This window comes from Kogia breviceps, chromosome 5 (genome assembly GCF_026419965.1).
Source record: "Kogia breviceps isolate mKogBre1 chromosome 5, mKogBre1 haplotype 1, whole genome shotgun sequence".
NCBI classification, from domain to species: Eukaryota; Metazoa; Chordata; class Mammalia; order Artiodactyla; family Physeteridae; genus Kogia; species Kogia breviceps.
In genome coordinates, this window is record NC_081314.1 from 111551877 (window position 1) to 111568740 (window position 16864).

Genomic DNA, 16864 nt, shown 5'->3' on the forward strand with positions numbered 1-16864 from the left:
ACAATATGTTAAAGCTACCTCATGAACAACTTGTCCTGGCTTTTGGAGTTTAGGAAAAACAGAGATTCTTTTTAATCTTGGGTACTGGCATGTGTTTTTGCCATTTTCCTATATTTACTCAAATTGTGAGGTTATTGCAGAGGAGAAAAAAAATGTCTGTGGGTGTTTCAAATTATTGTTCATAAGAAATTAGTGCAGTTTTCACTAGTATTGTACACCTCTGTTTTTTGCTACATCTCAATTACATGCTATATCTCTTTGTAAAACTAGTAATAGTGATTATAAAGCATATTTTTATGATAATACTACCAAAACTAACTCAGGAAAAATATTGTTTTCATGATTCTAATTTATAATTTAAAGCATTTATTTGTAAAATGTAAAGAAAACCATTAATATGATTTACTATTCACCACCAAATATTATACAGTATATTTATAATTAAAAAATCTTTCACAAATATAAATTTTATTTCGAGTATAGGCTGTAATTTTATTTTATTAGTTTGACTTGAAACATATTAATTGTGAATCTTGGAAATATTTACACTTATGAGAAGTCCTTGTGAAAGAAAAAGAAAACCCACTTAAATTTGTTTATTATTCTAAAGATTTTGATAAATTTAAGCAGTTTTTCAGGTCATTCTCACATGTATAATAATGTCAAAAGGTACTCACCATGTACAATGAGAACATACTCTGCGCTGCTTTGGCCAATGGTATTTGTGGCTTCACATCGATATGTACCATTATCCGTTTTGTTGAGGAAAAGAATGTTTAGCTCCCTACCACTCACAACCATTCGGTCAGGATCTGGTAATTCTCCGCCATCCTTTGTCCACAAAACAGGTTCTGGCCTATTGGATTTAAACATGCATATAAACAAAAAATATATGAAATGTTACATATTCTGTGAATTAATTAAGCAATTTATAAATATTTAACACCCATTTCATGAATAACTATGCTAACTTCTATAAGGTACCAAAGGAATCATAATGTACTCACTCAGAAAATTTTGGAGGTATGGCAATTATAATTTTATTCTATTCTCCTTAACTAAGCAGAAATGTATTAAGGAGCTAATTAGTTCAGTCACTATAGTAGTCACTGATAGATAGCAGGTCCTGCTGCCCAGATTCTGTGGCTAAATGTCTCATACCTGCTGGTCTCTGGAGGATTGCCTGTGGGCTATTGGAGCAGCCTTCCACAGAGGTACCTGGAATTATACCTTTGCATTTGGGCCCACCATTGTGGTGGCACAGCTTTGCCTGAAACCACCTGAAATTTCTCCCCCTTACCTTTCCTGCTTTCTCATCCCTCTAGAGGTTTATTTCCTGCCAGTTATCTCTTTTCTTTCCTCCTTAGCTTTACTGAGATATAACTGACACACAACACTGCAATAGTTTAAGGTGCAGAGCATAATGATTTGATATATGTAAATGTTGCCACATGATTACCACAATAAGTTTAGTGAACATCCATCACCTCACATAGTTATATTTTTTTTCTTGTGATGAGAAATTTTAAGATCTACTCTCTTAACAACTTTAAAATATACAATCCAGTATTATTAACTATACTTGGCATACTATACATTATATCCTCATAACTTACCTTATAACTTGAATTTTGTACCTTTTGACCACCTTCACCCATTTCCCCTATCCCCCACCCCTGCCTCTGGCCACTTTTATTCAACATTTTACTGGAAGTCCTAGCCAGAGCAATTAAGCAGGAAAATAAATAACAGGTAACCAAATTGGAAAGGAAGAAGTAAAACTGTCTTCATTTGCAGATGATATGATAGCATACAAAGAAAAACCTAAAAATTCCACTAAAAAATTCTTAAAACTAATAAATGAATTCAGTAAAGTTATAAGATACAAAATCAATAGACAAAAATCAATTGAATTTCTATATACCAACAATGAAATATCAGAAACAGAAATTAAGAAAATCTATTTTAAAATCACATCAAAAAGAATAGAATACTTAGAAAAAAATGTAACCAAGGGGGTGAAAGATCTGTACACTGAAAACTATAAGACATTAATGAAAGAAACTGAAGAGGTCAAATAAATGCAAAGATGGTCTTTGCTCATAGATTGAAAGAATTAATATTAAATGTCTATACTACCCAAACCAATCTACAAATTCCATGCAATCCCTATCAAAATTCCAATGGCATTTTTCACATAAAAAGAACATACAATCCTAAAATGTGCATGCAACAACAAAAGGCCCCAAATAGGCAAGCAATCTTGAGAAAGAAGGAAAAAGCTGGAGGTTTCACACTTCCTGATTTCAAATGATATTTCAAAGATATAGTAATTAAAAGAGTATGATATCGGCAAAAATATAGACAGATAAATGGACTAGAAGGCTCAAAAATAAACCCCTGCATATACGGTCAATTAATTTTTGACAAAGGAGGCAAGAATACACAATAGGGGAAAGGACAGCCTCTTCAATAAATAGTGCAGGGAAAACCGAAGTGCCACACACAAAAGAGTAAAGCTGGGCCCCTATTTTACAATATACATAGACATCAACTCAAAATGGATTAAAAACTTGAATGTAAGACCTGAAAACCTTAAACAGGAAAGAAGCTCCTTGGCATTGGTCTTGGTGATGATTTTTCGGATTTAACACCCAAAAGCAAAGACAACAAAAGCAAAAATAATCAAGTGGGACCACATCAAATTAAAAAGTTTCAGCACAGCAAAAGAAACAACTTAAAAAATGAAAAGGCAGCCTATGGAATGAGAGAAATTATTTGCAAATATTATGTCTGGGTAAATAAGATAAGGGGTAAATATTCAAAATAAAGAAAGAGCTCATACAAGTCAGCAGCAAAAAACCCTGATTAAAAACAGATAATCTGAATAGACATGTTTTCCAAAGGAGATATGCAAATGGACAACAGGTACATGAAGAGATGCGCAACATCACTAACAGCCAGGGAAATGAAAATCGAAACCACAATGAGATAACACTTATACTTGTTAGAATGGCTGCCTTCTAAAGGACAAGAAGTAATAACTGTTGGGGAGGGTGTGGAGAAAAGGGAACCTCCTACACTGGTGGTTGGGAATGTAAATTGGTGCAGGCACTATGGAGAACAGTATGGAGGTTCCTCAAAAAATTAAAAATAGAATTACCATATGGTCCAGTGATCCTACCTGTGGGTATATATCCAAAGGGAAAAAAAAAAAAATCACTGTTTCAAAAAGGTATCTGCACCCATATCCATTTTAGCACTATTTACAATAGCCAAGACATGGGAACACCTAAGTGTCCATTTACAAATGAATGGATAAAGAAAATAAATTCCAAATATAATGGAATATTATTCAGTCATAAGAAAAGAAGGAAATCCTGCCATTTGTGACAATATGGATGGACCTTGAGGGCATTATGCTAAGTAGAAAAGTCAGACAGAGAAAGATGGATACTATATGGCTTCACTTATATGTGGAATCTAAGAAAAAACTGAATTCATAGAAACTGACAGTTCTCCTTTAATCAAATACTTGCAAAGAATTCTCAAAATCTGCTTTCAGAGAAGAAAGGATAAATGAATCATGAATTTCTGTCTTCAAGGGGTTCAGTCTTATGTAATTGTTAATGATAAGAATGGTTATTAGTACCCATCACCGTGTGTTGACAATGTCCTAGTTACTTTATGTAGATTTACTATAATCCTCATAAGAACATGGTGAGTATCATTTTAAAAAATATAATGCAGATAATAATATAGAAGATTCGAGATGTATTCAAACCCTGGTCTGAATCCACATTCAATACTTTGCCCACTACCCCTTGTGTTCTAACATGATGAATATTTTCCTAGTTCTTCTATGTCAAAGTTTTTAAATTTAAACATGATTTTATCTTACCATTGTAAATTATTTTCAAAAAAGCTTTAATTATTTGTTTATTTTGGTGAAAATGTTGAACTTATGCTTTGTTGTTGTGAATACAATTAGAACATAGGTCTTGATAAGTGGTGCCTATGACTACCACAGCTTTTCTAAGATGAAGAATATATATTTTTCTGACAAAATTTTGTAAAAGAAATAAAAGCTGTGAACCAAATAATAATAAATATTGTAAATTGTATCAAAATAAGTAGATCAGCAATGTGGTAAAAAATTGCTTAGTTTTTTAGTAAAAGCTTGTTATCTAAAAACATTAGAATAATACAATAATTTATATCATCCAATTATATAGACAACTCATTTTGATAGCATCTTTAATAAAAGTCAAACCATTAATACTTCTCAACTTTCTTCACATATTCCACATTTGCTTGTTGCTATTTGAATTTACTAATGCTTATTTTAAAACTGATAGACTCGATAATCTTGGACCATAGACATCCTTAAAATTCTTTAAAGAAAAAAGCTGGCACAATAAAATTATGATTAACTGCATGTAACTGAAATAATTAGAAATTGCATCCTTTCTACAAAGCCACAGAAGGCCAACATTAAGATAACAGTTACATTAAGGATAATTTGAATTTCAGAAAATTCATCCTTAAAATACTGTTTAATAGAAGTATTTTATTATATTAAGAGGCAATATTTCTTCATATATAAGTTGGAATTTAAACACACAGATAAATTATATGCAAGTACCTATACATTTCCATACATAAAATTATACTCCCCAAATCTAAACTGTCAATTTTTTCTCTGTTAGTGTTCATAAACTTTAAGTCATATCTTAAAGCACATGGCTCTGTAAATATGTAATTAAATTTAGATATATATTTTAAATTTTGTGTATAGAAATGAAGTTAAAGATCTAGAAAAATTATTCAAGTTGCCAGTATTTAAAAAACTTTTTTTCTAAAATAATAATTCTCTTTTTTAGGAAATAATGAACAAACAGCTGCAAAAATGGTTAACAGGAGATTATAGCAGTATAAGTCACTCCTGACACCAAACGTTGCAGGATTCTTGATTGTACTCTGAAAGATAAATCTTCAAGGTGGCAAAAAATGTTAGTACCATAAGATGCAATTTTAACAAAATGGAGGTTAGAGTTTACACATCGATTAAAAATAGCCTACACATATTCCAATTAGTACTTAAAATGTTCAAGCTTCTTAATAAAATAAGCTTCACCATAAAAATATTAACTGGTTTAGCAAGTCTTGATACAATTTGTGTTTCATCTTAATAAAGAGGGCCCCTAGGCTTCCTCTAATTGGAACCTAGAATGATTGGGTTTCTTGCTGCAAATGAATAAAAATCTTCCCTGCTTTTCAGGCAACCAAAGAAGATCATTTAAAAAGTGGTTCCAGTCTACAGTTTCTACGTGATAAGGCTGAAAAAGAGTAGGAGCCAGACACCAGGAATAAGAGGACAGTGACACAGCATCAGGCATGAGATAATACTCCACAGCAAGAATATTAAGATAGCCAATCCAGAGAGTTGCCCCTTTCAAAGAAATTAATTTTCAACTAAAAGTAGAAAATCTTCTGAACGAGATGAAATTAAATGTATGTTTGTCTATCAAATCCATAAGGCTGAAAAAGATGTTTTGTTTTCTTAGGCACCTAAAAATATTTGTGTAGCAGTTTCTTCCTAGGGTAAGCAAAAAACAACAAGAAAATAAAAGTGAAAAAAGGAACCAAATATGCTTGTATATTTATTCTCTTGTATTCTAACGTCTTGGTGAAGTTGTTTTTATCTTAACAGACTTTTTAAAAACTTTTATTGAATCATTGTTTTGTAGATATCTAATAGGAGAATCTCTGATGTCTTTAACAATTCCTTATTTATAAATTAGTGTTGGAAAGAATTGCCACAACTTTCTCAGACTACCGGTTTATTTAATATTTGATTTAATAATAATTACTAATATCCACTGAAACTCCTGAGCTAGTCATTGGTGCATTTATTCTGTAAAGTTATGCCACAGTAATAATCCCTCTAATTCTTCCAACTGCATATGGAATCATTCACTCCCTAGGTATTGATGAGAATACCTATTGATGAGACTATTGATGAGCTTTGCTGTCATAGCTCCCATTTTCCCTTTTAGGCTCATGCTTGAGAAGAATAAAGAATAAGCAGTTCATTTATAGAAATATCAGTCCCACAATACAGATCTCCTAAGGAAAGAATTCTCCTAGTATCCTTACAAAGTGGACAAGAGTAAAAGGTCTTCCAAATTTTGGAATGGATATACTCTCCAGTATCTTCCTTTTCCCAAATGGCCATATCCTCCTTGAGTTCTGCAATGTCTTTTCCTTCAATAAGCCCAGAACATGTTGGGTTCTAATTCTAAAATTAATCCTGTGGAAATTAAGTTACTTTTTCTAGATAAAAGAAAAAAAATAAGTCACTGTAATAGCATTCAAGTAAACATCTTGTTCTGGCTCAAAGGAAAAAGAAAGAAATTACATACTACAATTACATATATCTTACATTTCCTTTAATATAAGACAAAGCATGAACTTATATTTAATAACTTGGGGCCTTATATACGTATATGGCACATGAAGATGACTACTGCATTTATTTCAGTTTAGAAATTCCATGGGTGGCAGTAGATGTGATTGAAGCTTCAATATTTAGGAGATTTTTTTAAAAGCCTAATTCCCCTCTATTTCTTATAATATTTTTACTCTAAAGTGAAAGAAGGTGGTGGAAGTTATGTAAACATCTTGATTCCTATGTCTGCTTTAAGCAAACTTTTAAATCAAGAAATTATACTGCAGACTCTGTATATAAAACCTCAGCATTTATGCTATCAAATTTTTAGAGAAATGAAGGGAGAGAACTTAAACGAAAATTCATTGAAAACCGGGTCTGAAATTGTTTTCAAGTGCAGAATTTTAATTTTACTTGGTTCCCATAGGGAGGATTCTGAGAGAAATCTAGCCTAGGCGATCTCCATTGGGTAGATGGATACTGTATCCATAAACCACAGTCCAAACTTTGTCAATCAAGTGAGGAAAAAGAGAAAAGGAAAATAGGAAAACAGAATCTGGGGTTGCTTGCCCCTTTTTTAGAATTTAAAATACAAAGGAAGTTCAAAGAGTAGCCTTTCCTAAAGCTGTGAAACCAATTCAAAACACAATTTTGTAATGCGTCTCAGTTGGAAGCAAAGGATGTGGAAGATAAACAGAAAGAGACTGAAAGGGATTACTTGTGGAGTTATTTATTATGTTGATCATTTCAAATTTAAAGATACATAAAGGATTATTTTGTTACTGAGGATCAAACGAGATGTTTCTGAACATAGTTTGTAAGCAACTTTCTATATATATTGAAAGGTATATTCTTAATTATTGTAAAAATATTGATCTAGGCCCTTGGAGAATACATACAAGCTGTGATTTTTCCTCAGATTTGATTCTTGTATAACTTAATTATAAGTTATATATATATAATATATAATAATATATAATATATATATTATATATATAATATATATAATAATATATAATTATATATTATTCTGATATTGATTTTATACTTTTCATGGGAGCAATTCTTAAAACATCAAATAACTTTTACTATTAGCCAAGTTAACTTAGAATGTTTTACTTATCACAATTGAGGTTCGTTTAAAAACATAATCAATGAAACATTTATGTGTCTGTCTTTATACATATAGTTTTGCTTAAGGGAAAACAAAACTTCAGAAACGTTTATAGTAGAGTAATCTTCAATGAGTCTTGATGGGTTTAATTACCAGAAAATGTCCTACTCTTACACTTACATCTTAAGACAGGTAACAGATCAATAAACATTTTTATTGTTGTTGTTAATTAAAGTATACCTATATATTCTTGACTAGATACTTCATAAAGTTACACAATTATTATCTAACAAGTATCTATAAACAAATCAGTGCAAGTTTTGAACCAGGAATTATGAGGGACATAAGGAAACTAAAATAATATCTGTTCTCTGGGATATTACACGTTAATAGTTTACAAAAAATATGTCTAATCAAACATAACATTTGGCAGGATATGGTAAGTGGCATAAATGAGTTATAAAAATCATAAAGATTCATCATATCTATATTAGGAACATTGCAACAGGCTTTATGAAAGATATAACTTTTGACTCATCTCTCTAATTATAGCAGGATTTTGAGCAGTAGAAATGGAAGATGACAGCTCAAGAGGAGTCAGAATCCTGGTTAAGAGGCTTGCCTTCCAGAGGCTGTATTGTTGAATAGATGAATTTAAACATGGTGAATGCCAGGAAAGAGTATAAGGTTACTAGGTGATAGTGTTATTGGCTAAGATAACAAATTAAGAAAGGGCAAAGTAAAAGTATTTGATGTGATAACTGAGTTGGGAGTAATAAAATCAAAAGCCAAGATGTAAGTTGATATTAAGGAACAGGACCAAATATGCTCATAAGAAGCTTAGTCTGAGACAAAGTTTTTAGGACATGAAGCTGAACATGAAAAAGTATTATTTTACTATTAGACCAGAAGACTGATGATGCTGTTAATATGGAATACAGAATGAAATATGGTAGGGAACATTCTGGTCATAAAGAGGAGGATGAACAAAAGCAAAGAAATGAAAAAGTTTGGAATAGAGAGGTGGGGGCTAAAAACACAAACCTGTACATTTAAACCTGTATGTTTTTTAGCCTGGCACTCAACCCTGGCCTTGAGTATCAGGTGGAAAAATCCAGACTTTCCTGAAAAATAAAAATGCTTTATTAACTCTTCTGAGAAGTAAATATTTCTGAGCAGAGTTTCCTTTAAGTATAGCAATGTGAAATACCTAAAAAAGAAAAATTCAATGAAGAGACCATATATAGAGTTCTGAAGAGAGAAAACAAAGATTTACATGAAGTTGGAGTAATAATAAAGGAAAGCACAGAATAATAAAATATAATAGGAGAGTTCTTGGGAAAGTAAACATAACTTTTCGGAGCTAGAAATGTATGGTGTTAGTGAAAACGGAGGAGAAACTCTCCTTATGGAGTCTAGTCTGTATGAGAACAATCTTAGACCTGAATAGGAAAAAAATAACAATGCAAGACCAACCAACTAACCAACCAAATGACAAACAAACAAAACATAAATCAGGGTGGAAACAAACTGAGATACAGTGGAAAGAAAAAGTTGATGATTTCAGTTTAAGAAACACTAAATTCAAGTGATGGAAGAAAATCAAGAAATACATCTCCACTTAGCAATAAGGAATGAGAAATTAGAAACTGCAGCAGAGGGCAGGACTAGAATTTATACAGAGATTGGAGCCAAGCAAGTGTCCAAGCTTAAGAGAGAAAACAAAAGAACAGATTCCCAAACACTTAGGAGATGAGAAAAGAAAGACAATGAAATCCAGTATGTCTTAGAGAAGTCAAAAGAAATTAATGTCACAGGAACAAGAAAGAATCTCTTTAAACTTCATTGACCTACATATTTACATTTATAACTTATCCAATACCTTGACTTCTCAGTTCCCCAAACCTCTCATATCCAATAATTATTTTGTTAGCCCTACTCAGCCATAATCATACACTAAACTTTGTCATCATCATGACTTCACTTCCTTAAATATCAATATTTCAATCTTTCTGATCACAGCCTTCCATCTTTTCAGCACACTATTCAGTTCATCATCAAAACATCCAATCCTAACTACTGAACCCATCATTTATCTTTATTCTTCAATCCACTCCTAACTTTACTTCTCTCTTTAATCAGTATTACTATGCAATCAATATTTTTTTCTTTTCCCATCCATTGTGCTTAACTGGTTATTTCTCAGCCCTGATGAACCCAACTTTTCCATCTTGTCTGTCAGAACATCTAAAGTAACTGAAAAAAAATGAGGAGAGGGTAATGGTTTGTTTGTTTTTTAAATACTGTTCTTGAAGTCGTCATGCAAGAATGTAAAGAGCAATGAAAGGCAAATTTGAAGCAAAATAAATTTCATTACTGTGTCTTTGAGTATTTCATGACTTAAAAAAAAAAAGTTCTGGGACATCCCTGGTGGCGCAGTGGTTAAGAATCTGCCTGCCAATGCAGGGGACAGGGGTTCATTCCCTGGTCTGGGAAGATCCCACGTGCTGCGGAGCAACTAAGCCTGTGCGTCACAACTATTGAGACCGCGAGTCCCAATTACTGAGCCCACGTGCCACAATTACTGAAGCCCGCGTGCCTAAAGCCTGTGCTCTGCAACAAGAGAAGCCACTGCAATGAAGAGTAGCCCCCGCTTACCACAACTAGAGAAAGCCCACACACAACAACAAAGACCCAACGCAGCCAAAAAACAAAAGTTTTGTTTTTCTTTTATGTGGAAATGTGCCCCATGTATTTTCATAAATGTTTAAAATATATGATTATATGTACACATTTCTGCCCCTTATAGCTCTTTAACATAATATTTAGAATAATTATTTTTGAAAAATCTGTATTTTGATACAGCTGGTATCATCATTTGTTAAGTTGGCTCTGTCCTGATATTTCAAATATTTAGGGCTGGAATAATACAATAAGTGAAGAGGAAAAAAAAGGAAAAGGAGACTTGAAGAAATTATGCAGGTGGAGAAAATTTAACTACTTCTCTTTAACGTATGTAATTTTCCATTGTGTTTCTAGCCTGTTGCAGTTATTTGTATTTCATTTAATAAATATGTCTTTGTGTATTTGTGTGTGTAAGAGAGAGAGAAAGAGTGAAATAGTTCCTTAGCTTTCTTTCCTCATTGGTCTCCACTCCCTTCTGTTTTTAGTGGTTTCTGGACGTGTTCTTCAGTCTCTTGCTATATCCACATAATTCTTAAGGGTTAGCCTTTGCTCAGAATAGACATGATATTTCCTATACTTGAAAAATTCTTTTTATGAAAAGCAATCATTTTTTCCCCTTCTATTTGCAGTTTGAGAATCCCAGTGATTCCTGTTGAAAGTCTCAACAATGAAAGCCCCTATTCAAATATCACCATCAGTACTTCTGCCTGATAGGGTCAAAGGTGTTTAATGCAGTGATAAATGAAGTCAGTTTGAAGTGGAAAATCAAGCCTACTTATTCCGTTAAATTGAAAGTTGAAAGTCTGATTCTGAATTTATCTACTCATGTAAATTCCTGAAATCAACTATTGCACTAGTATAGTGTCAAGTAGGAGGAGTCTCATTACATTAAAGATTAGATTTAGATGGGACAATAAAATCAATGTTAACTTCATCAATAGATTTAAAATCTCAATAGAAAATGAGAAATGGATTTCTTCTACCCTGATTAATCTGAGCATATGCTACTTGATTCTGACTTTTTAAGGTACTTCTTGCCTACAAGTTTAGAAACATGTAGTAGAAATAGAAAATAGGGGAGCGAGAAGATGGAGGAAGAGTAAGACGCAGGGATCACCTTCCTCCTCACAGATACATCAGAAATACATCTACACGTGGAACTTCTCCTATAGAACACCCACCGAACGCTGGCAGAAGACCTCAGACCTCACAAAAGGCAAGAAACTCCCCACGTACCTGGGTAGGGCAAAAGAAAAAAGAATAAAGAGAGACAAAAGAATAGGGATGGGACCTGCACCAGTGGGAGGGAGCTGTGAAGGAAGAAAGGTGTCCACACACTAGAAGCCCCTTCGGGGGCGGAGACTGCGGGTGGTGGAGGGGGAAGCTTCAGAGCCGCGGAGGAAAGTGCAGCAACAGGGTGAGGAGGGCAAAGCGGAGAGATTCCCGCAGAGGATCGGTGCCAACAGCACTCACCAGCCCAAGAGGCTTGTCTGCTCACCCGCCGGGGTGGGCGGGGCTGGGAGCTGAGCCTCGGGCTTCAGTTGGATCCCAGCGAAAGGTCTGGAGTTGACAGAGTGAAAACAGCCTGAAGGGGTTAGTGCACCACAGCTAGCTGGGAGGGAGTCCAGTTGAAGTCTGGAGCTGCCAAAGAGGCAAGAGACCTTTTCTTCCCTCTTTGCCTCCTGGTGCGCAAGGAGAGGGGTTTAAGCGCGCCGCTTAAAGGAGCTCCAGAAACGGGTGTGGAGCTACCGAAGAGACAAGAGACTTTTTCTTGCCTCTTTGCTTCCTGGGGCGCGAGGAGAGGGGATTAAGGGCACCTCGTAAATGAACTCCAGAAACGGGCACGAGCCGCGGCTGTCAGCACGGACAACAGAGACGGGTATGGGACGCTAGGGTTGCTGCTGCGGGCACCAAGAGGCCTGTGTGCGAACACAGGTCACTCTCCACACCGCCCCTCCCGGGAGCCTGTGCAGCCCGCCACTGCCGGGGTCCCGGGATCCAGGGACAGCTTCCCCGGGAGAACGTGCGGCGCGCCTCCGGCCGGTGCAGCGTCACGCCGGCCTCTGATGTCTCAGGCTCGCCCCACATCCGTGCCACTCCCTAGCCCCCGCCTGAGTGAGCCAGAGACCACGAATCAGCTGCTCCTTTAACCCCGTCCTGTCTGAGCGAAGGGCAGACGCCCTCGGATGACCTACGCACAGAGGCGGGGCCAAGTCCAAAGCTGGACCCCAGGAGCTGTGTGAACAAAGAGGAAAGGGAGAGGTCTCTCCCAGCAGCCTCAGAAGCAGCGGATTAAAGCTCCACAGTCAACTTGAAGTGCCCTGCATCTGTGGAAAACCTGAATAGACAGTGAAATATCCCAAGTTGAGGAGGTGGACTTTGGGAGCAAGATATACTATTATTTTCCGCTTTTTTCTTTTTCTGAGTGTGTATGTGTGTGCTGCTGTGTGAGATTTTGTCTGTATAGCTTTGTTTTCACCATTTGTCCTAGGGTTAGACCGACCCGTTTTTTGTTTGTTTGTTTGTTTTCTTTAATAGAAATTTTTCTTCTTAATAATTATTTTTTATTTTAATAACTATATTTTACCCTACTTTATTTTGTCTTCTCCCTTTCTTTCTTCCTTTTTTCCCTCCTCCCTTCCTTCCTTTCTTCCTTCCTCCATTCCTTTCTTCCTCCCTCCCTTTCTTCCTTCCTTCCTTCCATTCCTTCCTCCTTCCTTCCTTCTTTCCTTTCTTGCCTTTCTATTTTTTTCTCCCTTTTATTTTAAGCCATGTGGATTAAAGGCTTTTGGCACTCCAGCCAGGTGTCAAGGCTGTGTCTCTGAGGTGGGAGAACCAACCTCAGGACACTGGTCCACAAGAGACCTCCCAGCTCCACGTAATATCAAACGGTGAAAATCTCCCAGAGATCTCCATCTCAACACAAAGACCCAGCTTCACTCAAGGACCAGCAATGAACAGTGCTGGACACCCTATGCCGAACAAAGAGCAAGACAGGTCTACAGCCCCATCCATTAGCAGAGAGGCTGCCTAAAATCATAATAAGGCTACCAACATCCCCATACACACCAACAGACGTGGACCTGCCCACCAGAAAGATAAGATCCAGCCTCATCCACCAGAACATAGGCACTAGTCCCCCCAACCAGGAAACCTGCTCAATTCACTGAACCAACCTCAGCCACTGGGGACAGCCACCAAAAACAGAGGGAACTACGAACCTGCAGCCTGCAAAAAGGAGACCCCAAACACAGTAAGATAAGCGAAATGAGAAGACAGAAAAACACACAGCAGATGAAGGAGCAAGATAAAAACACACCAGACCTAACAATTGAAGAGGTAATAGGCAGTCTACCTGAAAAAGAATTCAGAATAATGATAGTAAAGATGATTCAAAATCTTGGAAATAGAATAGACAAATTGCAAGAAACAGTTAACAAGGATCTAGAAGAAATAAAGAGGAAGCAAGTAACGATGAGCAACACAATAAATGAAATGAAAAATACTCTAGATGGGACCAATAGCAGAATAACTGAGGCAGAAAGATGGATAAGTGACCTGGAAGATAAAATAGTGGAAATAACTACTTCAGAGCAGAAGAAAGAAAAAAGAATGAAAAGAACTGAGGACAGTCTCAGAGACCTCTGGGACAACATTAAATGCACCAACATTCGAATCATAGGGGTCCCAGAAGAAGAAGAGAAAAAGAAAGGGACTGAGAAAATATTTGAAGAGATTATAGTTGAAAACTTCCCTAATATAGGAAAGGAAATAGTCAATCAAGTCCAGGAAGCACAGAGAGTCCCATACAGGATAAACCCAAGGATAAACACGCCAAGACACATAATAATCAGACTGTCAAAAATTAAATACAAAGAAAACATATTAAAAGCAGCAAGGGAAGAACAACAAATAACACACAAGGGAATCCCCATAAGGTTAATAGCTGATCTTTCAGCAGAAACTCTGCAAGCCAGAAGGGAGTGGCAGGACATTGTAGGAGGAAAACCTACAACCAAGATTACTCTACCCAGCAAGGATCTCATTCAGATTTGATGGAGAAATTAAAACCTTTACAGACAAGCAAAAGCTGAGTGAGTTCAGCACCACCAAACCAGCTTTACAACAAATGCTAAAGGAACTTCTATAAGCAAGAAACATAAGAGAAGGAAAAGACCTACAAGAACAACCCGAAACAATTAAGTAAATGGTAATAGGAACACACATATCAATAATTACCTTAAATGTAAATGGATTAAATGCTCCCACCAAAAGACGCAGACTGGCTGAATGGATACAAAAACAGGACCCGTATATATGCTGTCTACAAGAGACCCACTTCAGACCTAGGGACACTTACAGACTGAAAGTGAGGGGATGGAAAAAGATATTCCATGCAAATGGAAATCAGAAGAAAGCTGGAGTAGCAATTCTCATATCAGACAAAATAGACTTTAAAATAAAAACTATTACAAGAGACAAAGAAGGACACTACATAATGATCAAGGGATCGATCCATGAAGAAGATATAACAATTATAAATATTTATGCATCCAACATAGGAGCACCTCAATACATAAAGCAAATGCTAACAGCCATAAAAGGGGAAATCGACAGTAACACAATCATAGTAGGGGACTTTAACACCGCACTGTCACCAATGGATAGATCATCCAAAAAGAAAATAAGTAAGGAAACAGAGGCTTTAAATGATACATTAAACAAGATGGACTTAACTGATATTTATCGGACATTCCATCCAAAAACAATAGAATACACATTTTTCTCAGGTGCTCATGGAACATTCTCCAGGATCAATCATATCTTGGGTCACAAATCTAGCCTTGGCAAATTTAAGAAAATTGAAATCGTATCAAGTATCTTTTCTGACCACAACGCTATGAGACTAGATATCAATTACAGGAAGAGATCTGTAAAAAATACAAACACATGGAGGCTAAACAATACACTACTTAATAACGAAGTGATCACTGAAGAAATCAAAGAAGAAATCAAAAAGTACTTAGAAACAAATGACAATGGTGACACGACAACCCAAAACTTATGGGATACAGCAAAAGCAGTTCTAAGAGGGAAGTTTATAGCAATACAATCATACCTTAAGAAACAGGAAACATCTCAAATAAACAACCTAACTTTGCACCTGAAGCAATTAGAGAAGGAAGAACAAAAAAAACCCCAAATTTAGCAGAAGGAAAGAAACCATAAAGATCAGATCAGAAATAAATGAAAAAGAAATGAAGGAAACAATAGCAAAGATCAATAAAAGTAAAAGCTGGTTCTTTGAGAAGATAAATAAAATTGATAAACCATTAGCCAGACTCATCAAGAAAAAAAGGAAGAAGACTCAAAACAATAGAATTAGAAACGAAAAAGGAGATGTAACAACTGACACTGCAGAAATACAAAAGATTATTAGAGATTACTACAAGCAACTCTATGCCAATAAAATGGACAACCTGGAAGAAATGGACACATTCTTAGAAATGCACAAGCTGCTGATACTGAACCAGGAAGAAATAGAAAATATGAACAGACCAATCACAAGCACTGAAATGGAAACTGATTAAAAATCTTCTAACAAACAAAAGCCCAGGACCAGATGGCTTCACAGGCGAATTCTATCAAACATTTAGAGAAGAGCTAACACCTATCCTTCTCAAACTCTTCCAAAAGATAGCAGAGGGAGGAACACTCCCAAACTCATTCTATGAGGCCACCATCACCCTGATACCAAAACCAGACAAAGACATCACAAAGAAAGAAAACTACAGGCCAATATCACTGATGAACATAGATGCAAAAATCCTCAACAAAATACTAGCAAACAGAATCCAACATCACATTAAAAGGATCATACACCATGATCAAGTGGGGTTTATTCCAGGAATGCAAGGATTCTTCAATATACGCAATTCAATCAATGAGATACACCATATCAACAAACTAAAGGAGAAAAACCATATGATCATCTCAATAGATGCAGAGAAAGCTTTTGACAAAATTCAACACCCATTTATGATAAAAACCCTGCAGAAAGTAGGCATAGAGGGAACTTTCCTCAACATAATAAAGGCCATATATGACAAACCCACAGCCAGCATTGTTCTCAATGGTGAAAAACTGAAACCATTTCCACTAAGATCAGGAACAAGACAAGGTTGCCCACTCTCACCCCTCTTATTCAACATAGTTTTGGAAGTTCTAGCCACAGCAATCAGAGAAAATAAAGAAATAAAAGGAATCCAAATAGGAAAAGAAGAAGTAAAGCTGTCACTGTTTGCAGATGACATGATACTATACATAGAGAATACTAAGGATGCTACCAGAAAACTACTAGAACTAATCAATGAATTTGGTAAAGTAGCAGGATACAAAATTAATACACAGAAATCTCTGGCATTCTTATACACTAATGATGAAAAATCTGAGAGGGAAATTAAGAAAACACTCCCATTTACCACTGCAACAAAAAGAATAAAATATCTAGGAATAAACCTACCTAAGGAGACAAAAGACTTGTATGCAGAAAACTATAAGACACTGATGAAAGAAATTAAAGATGATACAAATAGGTGGAGAGATATACCATG

The 16864-nt window shown here is 35.6% G+C and overlaps 1 protein-coding gene across 2 annotated transcripts in view; it reads right to left on the bottom strand.

Annotated features, from left to right (window-relative positions):
- CADM2 (cell adhesion molecule 2) overlaps positions 1-16864 on the bottom strand; it is a 1088281-nt gene that overhangs the window by 82005 nt on the left and 989412 nt on the right. For both annotated transcript variants that reach the window (XM_067034883.1, XM_059063961.2), the window contains exon 8: positions 678-856. In XM_067034883.1, the coding sequence (XP_066890984.1) occupies positions 678-856 (179 nt within the window). The remainder of the gene's footprint in view (positions 1-677; positions 857-16864) is intronic.